Genomic DNA, 11,960 nt, shown 5'->3' on the forward strand with positions numbered 1-11,960 from the left:
GGTACTGGCCAGGCCTGACCCTGCTTGGTTTCTGATGGCAAGGTTGGGCCTACCTAGGGCAGGCAGACCATAGGCTACCATCTGATACATATGCTCTATATATCAGGGGTGCCCAAATTGTCGATTGCAAAGGCAATCGCTGCCTGGTTGGCCCAGAACTTCCTCTACGACGTCAGAATTGACATCGGAGGTAAAGTCTTGTGGGTCCGGTGCTTGTACATGCCTGGCCTGGCTCGGGGAAGCAGAGAGAAATCGTCGTGGTGGCTTGGGGGGGGGGGAGGGGGAGGGGGTGGCAGGGAGAGAGAAAAAGAATCAGGGAAGTGGAGAAATCGGCACGATGGCTTGGAAGGAGCAGGGGGAGAGAGACAGAAAGGCAGAAAGGAGGAGAGAGAAAAAAATAAAGAGGGGGCAGGGGAGAGAGAAAGAAAAACAGACAGGCAGGGGGGAGAGAGAAAGACAGAAATAAAGAGGGGAGCAGGGGGAGAGAGAAAGAAAGAGAGACAGAAAGAAAAGGGGAGGGGGCAGAAATGAATAAATACTGAATTTACAGAAGAAGGAAGTGCAACTAGAGACTCATGAAATCACCAGACAAAAGGGTAGGAAAAATTATTTTATTTTCAATTTAGTGATCAAAATGTGTCTGTTTCGAGAATTTATATCTGCTGTCTATATTTTGCACTATGACCCCCTTTTACTAAACCACGATTGTGGTTTTTAGTTTCGGGAGCTGCGAGGGGCATTCAGCGCAGCTCCGTGCTAAAAATCACTATCGAGGTTTAGTAAAATGGGAAGGGGTATATTTGTCTCTTTTTGTATAGTTGTTACTGAGGTGACATTGCATATTTTAAAGTCATCTGCCTTTTCCTCTGAAAAAAACCCCGAATACAAATAATTAACATTTTCTCTGCGTACAGTGTGCTTTGTGTTTTTTAAAAGTTTTATTGTTGGTAGATCATTTTGACTTGGTCATTTTAAAAGTAGCTCGCAAGCCCAAAAAGTGTGGGCACCCCTGCTCTATATATTTTGAACTAGGCTGGTGGATCATTCATTTCACGCCTTGAAATATCACTGAAGCCAGGAACTGAATTGCAGCTTGTAAGCGCCCCGGACAATGAAAGCTGTCAGCGATCTTGGAAAGATACATTCAAACTGAAGCATCAGCTAAATTTCCCTGCAAGCAGATGATTACTGAACAAAGCCGATTGCTATTTGGAGATCTCTCTGCATGCTGTGCTCCTTTTCCTCAGTGCCTATAGCACCATGGCTGTTTCTCTACTGCCCTCACGTGGGCATGCGGGGTAGTTAGATAACTAGAATCACAGTGAAACTTTAGCGCAAACCCAGTGCTGAAATAGCGCTATATGCCCCAATTTATGCTGCGTTAAAATTGGGCAGTAATTTGCTACTCACTAGTCTGCACTATTTTCCCTTCAATGCTTGAGCGCTGATTGGCTCAGGCACTGACAGAAAAGTTGACCAGTTAAAAAAAAAAAAAAAGCTATATTGAGCAACCCTCTCCCACCATTAAAAATATGCCCTGGTGGTTCAGTGGACCCCGACCCCCACACCTTTAACCTTGATGGAGCAATGGAACACCCCTTCAGGCAGGTTCAGACCTGGACCCCAAAGAAGCCTCCCCCCCCAAAAAAAAAAACAACCCACAGTTTCAATGCAGTCAAAAACTTTCTCTTTGTCTAATGTGATGGAGATCCCTGTTCTCCATAAGTTGTATATGTCTTGGATCAAATTTATTACCCTCTGGACATTGTTCACTAATTGACATCCTTTGACAAACCAAGGGCTCCTTTTACTAAATGACGTAGAACAGGGGTGTCCAACTTTTTGGTTTCCCTGGGCCGAAAAAAATGTTTCTGGGGCTGCGCAAATGCTGCAGCAAGACAGAGGAGGGAGCCGGCAAGACGGTAAACACCCGGGGGGCAGCAGAGGAAAACACTGTGTTGCCCTCAACCGGGGCTGCACAAAATACTTCACGGGGCCGCAGGTTGGACACCCCTGGCGTAGAGGTTTCTACCGCAAGCCAGTGAGTTAAATACTGCAAATTCTGAGCGTCAATAATTTACCTCGCTGGCTCGTGGTAGAAGCCTCTATCGCAGTTTAGTAAAACCTAGCCCAAGTCTGATCTGCATTAACTATTACCCTCTTTTACGGAAGCGTAGCGCAGATTTAACGCCTGCCAAGGCGGTAACAGCTCCGACGCTACTGACTGGAGTTGCCGTCAAAGCTGACTCCAGCCTATCCAAACCATCACTTGTGCGGGATACAAAAAGTATTGGATAATATCATCGGCACTGTTTCGACTTCCCTCCTTATGAAGTAGAATAACTTTACCCTCAAATATAACTGGCAGTTTTCCCTGTGAACAAGGCCTCATTAAATACTCCATCCCAAATCCATCTTCCCTGGCTGCTTCCCCGTTACAATAGTTTTATGGCCTCTTCAACCCCTTTTTGTGGTGTGACTCTATTTACCCTGTTTCCCTGAAAATAAGGCCTATCCCAAAAATAAGCCCTAGCATGATTTTCAAAGATGCTACTAATATAAGCCCTACCCCCCAAATAAGCCCTAGTTAAGATCGACACTCTCTGACTCCATCCCTGACACCTAGTGCTGCCCGATTCGCTGAAAAAAATTGCTCGTTAATTCAGCAACCCCCCCACCCCGGTGAGATCTGATATACCTCCGCTCTGAGGCCTCCTAAAGCAGCAGCACTCTGAACGGGCTGCTTTGTGGTCTTCCCCACTGGGCTTTCCCTCTGCCGCGTCACAGTGGGAGAGTCAGTGGGGTTCTGCTATAAAAGGGGGATGGGAGGGAGGAATAGAAAGATGGGTAAGAGGGGAGAAAAGATGCTGCACAGGGCGGGGGGGGGGGGAAGAGGAAAGGAGAGATGATTGTTGTACATGACAAAAAAAATAAGACATCCCCCCCAAAATAAGCCCTAATGCATTTTATGGACCCAAAATTAATATGACACTGTTTTATTTTCGGGGAAACACAGGTAGCATCTACTACTATTAACCCCCCCCCTCCCCATTTTACAAAATCGTAGCATGATTTTAAGCGCCGGCCGCAGCAGTCAAAGCTCCGATGCTCATAGCATTCCTATGAGAGTCGGAGGTGCTACCGCTGCGGCCAGAGCTACAAACCACGCTACGGTTTTGTAAAACGGAGAGTTAATCATTTTGATAGAGCTACTGAGCCTCAGCTTTGTCTACGGTTGAACTGCCTCGTTCAGAATTTCCCTAACGGGAACCTGTCCACACAATTTCTGAGGAATAAAATGATATAACAAATAAAAGCAAGCTATAAAACCCAAACACAAAGGCCCAATTTTACTAAGCTGTGGCAGAAGTTTCTTCCGCAGTCTGGGGCACTAAATGCTCCGACGCTTATAGGAATTCTATGAACGTTGGAGCATTTAGCGCCCTGGGCCTCAGTAGAGACTTTAGAATCACTGAGATCTGGAATAACCTCACCTCCCCTCTCCGAACCTCAAGCTCCCTCCAACTCTTCCGCAAACACCTAAAAACCTGGCTATTCTCAAAACTGTAACACTTCCCCCCTCTTAGGCCTCTCACCTTCCCCCTTTACACCTAACTCTTTAATCTCTCCACTGTAGTTCCTCTCTCATCTTTCTTCCTGTAAACCGTGCCGAGCTCCACATTCGTGGAGATGGTGCGGTATATAAACCCAAGGTTTAGTTTAGTTTAGAGACCTCTACCATAGTTTGGTAAAAGAGGGGGGGGGGGGTATTTAGGCTGGCACAAAGAGTTAACCATGGAGTCCAGACCCTGTCCTGGTGACCCATGGCCAATTGGGATTTCAAGATATCCACAGTGAATATGCATGAGATTAGTGGCGTAGTAAGGGGGGGGTGCCCAGGCGCCATGTTGGTGGGGGCACCGGCACCCCTCCTCCTCTCCGCCCCTGCCTCTTCCCACTCCTCCCCTCGCCATGCGTGCGCCCCCTTCCCCCCATGCCTCTAGTAATTCACCGCCACGCGCAACATCTACAACGTGCTCCTCGCGACCGTGTCATCTCTCCCGCTGATGTCATTTCCGGGTGCCGCGCCTAGGAAGTGACATCAGAGGGAGAGCAGGAGGGGTCGCGAGGAGCACTTTGAAGTTCTTGTTGCTCGCGGCGGTGAACAGCTAGAGGTACGGAGGTATATGGATTGGACACCCAAAGAGATGGCTCAGTTAGCTTCCAAGAGGCTGAGGGGAAGGCAGCCTATTCGCCTATGACCTGTGATCCATAAATATAAGTCTCAAGTCAACCTTCACTGTGAGGAAATAAAAGAAAACTAAGGCTGGAACCCGTTTGGGAGGACAGGGTCGATCCAGACCTGGGTTTACCCCGGTGCATGCTGGGACTTGTACCCTCAGCTTTGCCAAGGGAACTCAAGAACTACAAGTCCCTGCAAGCAACGGCGCTAAAAGGCAGGACTGGGGGGGGAGGGGCTCGCAGCCCTTCCCAACATGGCCGCTGGCCGCGCCCATCCGGAAGTTCCGAGCCGACTTCCGCTTGACGAGTTTCTCCCAGCATCCCGCTCGAGCGCCCTTGGAAGCCGCCGTCTCTACCCAGCATTCCGCGCGGCCCCTCCCAGCGCACCAAGATGGCGGACCAGCCGGGTGAGGGAGGTCAGGGCAGGGGCGCTCGGGGTCGCCGCCCGCCGAGCTCCTCTCTCCGTCCCGGGCCGCCGAGGCGGGTGCAGCGACCCCTGTCGGTGGCTTTCAGAGCGAGGGGCCGGTTCTCGGCTCGCCTTTGCCTCAAGGACTTTCTCCGGGGACGAGGGAAAAGGGGCAGATACACTGCTAAAAGTCCCTGCTCAGAAGAGCTTACAACCGAGAGGGGAGGGGGGGCCTTGAAAGTAGTTTCCAAAAAGTGGGCTTTTAGCTTGGATCTGAAGCCTGCCAGGGAAGGAGCCTGTTCTAGGCATAAGGCGCGGCAAAAAGAAGGGACGGAGTCTGGAGTTGACGGTGGAAGAGAAGGGTGCAGATAAGAGGGGCTTGCCTGATGAACGGAGATCACGGGGGGGGGGGGGGGTTATCGGGGGCTTAAGAGCGAATGGAGTTTAAGCTGTATTCGGAAATATCTGTGTGGTTTTCAGATTATATACAGGGCCTTATTTTGTACCAGGGATGCTGGAGGAGGGTTAAGTGATTTGCCAGAGTCACAAGGAGACGCAGGGAGAGATGCTGGATGGAAGGAGGGAGAGACAGAGGAAGGGAAAGGGATTCGGTACTCTGCCTGTCTGTGGTTTACAGATTATATACAGGGACTTATTTTGCACCTGGGACGTTGGAGGGTTAAGTGACTTGCCCAGAGTCACAAGGAGATGCAGGGAGACACATTGGATGGAAGGAGGGAGAGAGAGAGGAAGGGAAAGGGATTCGGTACTCTGCCTGTCTGTGGTTTACAGATTATATACAGGGACTTATTTTGCACCTGGGACTTTAGAGGGTTAAGTGACTTGCCCAGAGTCACAAGGAGATGCAGGGAGACACATTGGATGGAAGGGGGAGATGCTGGATGGAAGGAGGGAGAGAGAGAGGAAGGGAAAGGGATTCGGTACTCTGCCTGTCTGTGGTTTACAGATTATATGCAGGGACTTATTTTGCACCTGGGAGGTTAGAGGGTTAAGTGACTTGCCCAGAGTCACAATGAGATGCAAGGGGGACACATTGGATGCAAGGGGGAGATGCTGGATGGAAGGAGGGAGAGAGAGAGGAAGGAAAAGGGACTCGGTACTCTGCTTGTCTGTGGTTTATAGATTATATACAGGGACTTATTTTGTACCAGGGATGTTGGAAGGTTAAGTGACTTGCCCGGAGTCACAAGGAGATGCAGGGGAACACATTGGATGGAAGGGGGAGATGCTGGATGGAAGGAGAGAGAGAGGAAGGGAAAGGGACTCAGTACTCTGCCTGTCTGTGGTTTACAGATTATATACAGGGACTTATTTTGTACCTGGGACGTTGGAGGGTTAAGTGACTAGCCCAGAGTCACAAGGAGATGCAGGGGGGACACATTGGATGGAAGGGGGAGATGCTGGATGGAAGGAGGAAGAGAGAGAGGAAGGGAAAGGGACTCCATACTCTGCCTGTCTGTGGTTTACAGATTATATACAGGGACTTATTTTGTACCTGGGACATTGGAGGGTTAAGTGATTTGTCCTCAGTCACAAGGAGATGCAAGGGGGACACATTGGATGAAAGGGGGCAGAGAGAAAGAAAGGAAGGGAATGGCACTTGATATACTGCCTTTCTGTGGTTACAAAGCACTTTATATATTCAGGGACTTATTAAGTGACTTGCCCAGAGTGCAGCGGGAAGTTCCGGGAACACGTTGAATGGAAGGGGAGAGAAAGGAGAGATGCTGGATGGAAGGAAGCAGAACGAGAGAGGAAAGGGAATAGGGCTTGACATACTGCCTTTATGTGGTTACAATAAAAGTGGTTTACATATTCAGTGACTTACTTTATAACTGAGTTGATGGAGGATTAAGTGACTTGCCCAGAGCCACAAGGCGCTGCAGTGAGAATCGAACCCAGGTTCTCAGGCCACTGTACTAACTGGGCTACTTTTTCCAACCACTTTATTGAGCTATATACAAAGTACCCCCTTAGCATTACAAAACAAGATTATAGCATTTGTTAACATATCACTTGCTACATAATATGAGTTAAACTTTGATAATCTTTTAATAATCTATATGATTAAAAGCAGTATTGGACACACACATGGATTTTATGAGTTAGTGCTGGTCCTGGTAATATTACGAGCACACTTGAATATTATTAATAGATTTTCAAAGTTTAACAGATATTACGTAGCAAATGATAATATGTAACAAATGCTATAATCTTGTTTTGTAACTTGGGGGGGTGGGATATTTTGGACATATTGCAGTGATTTTTTTTTTTTCCTCCAGTCTTAGTACAATTGATTGTCCTTCCTTTTGTGTTGAACTATATTGAAACATGAGCTTCGAGAGCCCAAACTGTAGTTCATTGAACCCTGAAATTAATAGCTGGATCACTTTTTTTTTTGCCTTTGCTAGTGCCACTTTCACAAAAAAGACTGATGGATGTGAAGCTGGGACAGTTGCCTGCCTGGATTGCAACTGGTAATTTCACTCCCAGGGGGTTCCTGGAAGCTTACCGCAGAGGTTAGTATTCAGCCATTGATATATTAGGTACATATTACTGTATATATAATTTATCTTTAATCTAAACACTTTTCTTTATCCCAATGCTTTTGTCTTATCCATTTTCTTTTTATGTCTGAATTGTAAAAATCTCCTCTGATGTTTTGGATGAATATCTTCATAAAAATGGTTAATTTTATTAATAAGGTTAGTTTGATATTTTGCAAATTTTTATATCAAAGTAATAAATTAATTTATGATAAAACACGTGGAGGGGCATAATCGAAAGGGACTTCTAAGTCCGTTTACGTCCATCTCGCAAGTCGTCCAAAGTTAAAAAGAGCCTAAGACACATTTTCGAAAGATACATCCAACTTTTTTTTACTTTTGAAAATCGTCTAATTATACGTCCTGCCGATCTGATCGTCCAAGCCACTAAATCGTCCATCTTTATACCACATTTCCGTCCAAGTCCAAAACGCCTACAACAAGCCCTGTTGGATGTGGGAGGGGACTGCAAAGTGATGGACTGCACACCCAGACATGCCACCTAAATAGTGGGGTACCTTACAGGGCACTGCTGTGAACTTCACAAAAAGGGTGCCATGGCTTCTCCTCACTACAGCTCCCTTATAGGTGACGGTGAGCCCCCCCCAAACCACCTCCAGAATCCCCTAGACCCACTTATCTACCACCCTAATAGCCCTTATGGCTGCAGGAACCACTTATATGCCAGTAAAAAAGGGTTTTGGGGGTGAATAGGGCAGTGCACATGTTTAAGTATCAATGCAGTGATTACAGGGGCTTATGGGCATGGGTCCTCCTCTCTATGGGTCCCTAACCCACCCCCAAGACGACTTAAGCTGCCTCTGTGCTGGATGACTAGGCTTTCCTATGCCCAGCTGCCAGGTGATGATGGTCTGGAGGCTGAAATTTTAAAGTTGTGAATAAAATTTTGGTGGGGAGGGGGGGGTTCACTGGGGTAGTGTGTGGGGGTCTGTTTTATGTGTTTGCTGTGTTTATCTGGTGACTTTAGGTTGGTTTTTGTGACTTAGACCATAGGCTGGGGCTCTTCTCTCTGGAAAAAAGGAGGCTCAGGGGTGATATGATAGAGACCTTCAAGATCATGAGGGGCATAGAGAGGGTGGATAGGGACAGATTCTTCAGGCTGAAGGGGACAACAGGTACGAGGGGGCATTCGGAGAAACTGAAGGGAGATAGGTTCAAAACGAATGCAAGGAAGTTTTTTTTCACCCAGAGGGTCGTGGACACTTGGAATGCGCTACCGGAGGAAGTGATCAGGCAGAGTACGGTACAGGGATTCAAACAGAGACTGGATGGATTCCTGAGGGATAAAGGGATTGTGGGATACTGAGAAAGCTAACCAGAAAATAAATGTAGAAACCCAACCAGGTCGTGCAGGTGCAAGACCGGAGGGCTAGGACTTTGATAGAAAGATAGGACTCAATTAGGAAACCAAGGAGGCATGGGGGCCCCTTCTGGTGATTTAGACAGGTCGTGACCTGTTTGGGCCGCCGCGGGAGCGGACTGCTGGGCAGGATGGACCTATGGTCTGACCCAACGGAGGCACTGCTTATGTTCTTATGTTTACAAGGTCTAAGTCACAACGTCCAAGTTCCATCAGTCCTGGGCTGTATAACTTTTGGTTATACATGCTGTACGACTAAGTCTAAGCCAGCCCACGTCCCGTCCAACTCCCGCCCTCAACACGCCTCCCGAAACGCCCCATTTAGCTTTGGACGTTGAGTGGCACTATGAAGGCCTAGGTCGTTTAGAAATACGTCCAAAACCCGTTTTTATTTTCAACGCTTGGACATTTTTGAGAAATCTTCGTCCAAGTGCCGACTTAGGTCGGTTTTTGGATGTTTTTCTCTTTCGATTATGAGCACCATAGGCAACTTTTGACAGAACATTGTCCTCTAAAAGAAGATGCTATATTTGCACTTGAAGAAAAACAGAGAGGTGAAGTTTAATGTGCGTATTATTAACTGCTAATATAACAGAGTTAAAATTTTTGCTTGAGGTGTGGCATTAGCTGTATGGGGTGGTTTAATCAAGTAAAAGGAATCCAGATAGTAATCGGTCCACAACAGTGAGCTGGCTCTTTTAATAAGTGACAGATCTGAAATAAGCCCACCGTATGACTAGTTAAGCAGTCTTTTCACTATTCTGGACTCATAGCGTGCTGCCGCAGTCCAGGACTCTCTAAACAGATATATACTATCCAGAAAGTTAAACCTTAGTACAGGAACATACATGCAGGAAGACCTTTTAATTTTCTGAGCTATACTTTATTGAATAAATATAGTAGATGTAACAGTCAGCAGTTTTCTGAATATTGTAGCTGGGAGTGAAGGTGAAGATAGGACGGAGCCAAAGCTCTGTGGCAGAGCTGAGAAAATAGTTAAACAGTGAGGTATTTCAAGTTCCAGAGATGAAATGCTGAATTGTTCGTGCGTGTGGTCAGATAGCTTCTGGTGTAAAGACTGATCCTTTGAGACAAAGGATTCTCAGGGAATACCCATACAGTGAAAGGGAGGTGAGGAGAAGAGACCAGTAGGGACAAAGCTTGGCAACAGAGAGCAAATGCATTAGAGCAGGGGTGTCAAAGTCCCTCCTCGAGGGCTGCAATCTAGTTGGGGTTTCAGGATTTCCCCAATGAATATGCATGAGATCTATTTGCATGCACTGCTTTTATTGTATGCTAATAGATCTCATGCATATTCATTGGGAAAATCCTGAAAACCTGACTGGATTGCGGCCCTCGGGGAGGAACTTTGACACCCCTGCATTAGAGCAAAGGTTGTAGAGGTGACCAGGAAGTATAGGAGTGAGTCAAAGGATAGAAATATGTAATGGAAAAGTGTTTGTGTAGTTAAAACATAGACAAAGAAGCAAGACTGCTGCTTGAGTGCACTCCTTTGGCAATTTTAAATTCAGTAAAGCAGTGATAATCATGTCCGGGAGTAGAGCTAACAATCCACAAGAGTGGTAGATTAATGACAGAAGGGCACCAGAATTGCAGACTCGGTATAAATTAAATTAATTAAAAAATATATATATTCTGCATATCCTACAATTCTAAGTGGATTACAAATTATTCAGGTACTCAAGCATCCAGCAGGCTCACACTATATCTAATGTACCTGGGGCACTGGGGGATTAAGTGATTTGCTCAAGGTCACAAGGAACAGTGCGGGATTTGAATCCACAACCCCAGGGTTCTGGGGCTGTAGCTCTAACCACTGCCCAGTATCTATAATGTTCTAATCAGAAATACTAGCTAATCTGCTACTTTTAGATTAAAGAACTGAACAAATTCATACTTGACTTGGCTATGGCTAAAGCACAGGGTCAGAGCTAGGAGCTGAGGGGAAGGTCCTGTTATAATTGTTTCTTTTTTAATGATACTGAGAATCTTTATAGCATGGGTGATTAATATCTTGTCATCTGTCGTCCTTGTGGTGTGAAGAGTGTGGTGCAGTGGTTAAAGCTACAGCCTCAGCACCCTGAGGTTGTGGGTTCAAACCTACGCTTCTCCTTGTGACCCTGGGAAAGTCACTTAATCCCCCCATTGCCCCAGGCACATTAGATAGATTGTGAACCCACCAGGACAGATAGAGAAGAATGCTTCAGTACCTGAATAAATTCATGTAAACCGTTCTTAGCTCCCTTGGGAGAACGGTATAGAAAATTGAATGAATGAATAAATTAAATAAATAAATTGGAAAAGCACTAGAATTAAATCTCTCACTACAAAACCAGTTGGAAATGGTATATCACCCCTGCTGCTTGATTTCAAACCTCTATTTCAGCTTTTCTGTATATAAAAGAACCAAAGGAGAGAAGTACAATTTAAATATTGTTCTGCAGAAGCTGTAAGTACGGTCTGAAGGCAGGGAACTTGAGGACTGGCAACTGACTAGTTGGAAGGGAATTGGAACCAATGATTTCCAGCATAGAATGACACGGGGACAAGTTTGTCCCCATCCCATTCCTGAAAGCTCTGCCGTAACTGCACAAGCCTTGAACACTTATGATTTTAAAGCGTTTGAGGCTTGTGCAGATGAGGACGGAGCTTAGGCATTGGTGGAATGAGGCATTATGACATCACAATCTGAGCTCTAGAATGTTGCCACTTAGGATTTTGAAGTTTGAGGCTTGTGCAGATAAGACAGAGCTTGTAGAAATAAAAATGTGTCCCTGTGTCATTCTCTAATCTCCAGTCTCAAAAGTTTGTGCAGTAATGGCTGTTCTTTTTTACCGGTCAATGTGGTAGTTTCCCAAGTCAAGTGAGAACTAATGGTCTTTCTGTTAATAAAGTTACACATCCTTGATAATCTCGTCATTTTCACATGGTGTAAGTGCTGGTGTTAAGCAATTATGGATGCAGTTTTATTAATGCTGTTTTCCCAATCTTCAGTTCATGGCAGGTATTTTAACAAGTACATCAATGTGAAGAAAGGAGGCATTGGTGGGATTACCATGCTGCTCGCTGGCTACGTTGTCGTGAGCTATATTTGGAGTTATGACCATATCAGTAAGTGTTACCTCCAAAAAACATTAACTTATAGGACCTGCCAAAATCTTCATTATTTTTGCAACAGAGATGTCAGATTACCTCGTTCCAGGCTGGAGCTCTTCAAACAGTTCTGGATTTCTAACCATCCCATTCTGGTGCATTATGGCACTACAAATTCCACATTGCTTTGGGATGTAAGTTCAAAACCAAGACTGGCCAAAGTCTTCAGCTTAGAACTGGCTAACTTGGC

At 46.0% G+C, this 11,960-nt stretch overlaps 1 protein-coding gene across 1 annotated transcript in view; it reads left to right on the forward strand.

The window, feature by feature from the left end:
- The first annotated feature begins 4,501 nt into the window (after positions 1–4,501).
- PTCD1 (pentatricopeptide repeat domain 1) overlaps positions 4,502–11,960 on the forward strand; it is a 66,498-nt gene continuing 59,039 nt past the window's right edge. Inside the window, exons 1-3 of the mRNA XM_033963854.1 lie at positions 4,502–4,649; positions 7,081–7,188; positions 11,612–11,728. Coding sequence (XP_033819745.1) covers positions 4,634–4,649; positions 7,081–7,188; positions 11,612–11,728 — 241 coding nt within the window. The 5' untranslated portion in view covers positions 4,502–4,633. The remainder of the gene's footprint in view (positions 4,650–7,080; positions 7,189–11,611; positions 11,729–11,960) is intronic.

This window comes from Geotrypetes seraphini, chromosome 11 (genome assembly GCF_902459505.1).
Source record: "Geotrypetes seraphini chromosome 11, aGeoSer1.1, whole genome shotgun sequence".
In the NCBI taxonomy this organism is placed as follows: Eukaryota; Metazoa; Chordata; class Amphibia; order Gymnophiona; family Dermophiidae; genus Geotrypetes; species Geotrypetes seraphini.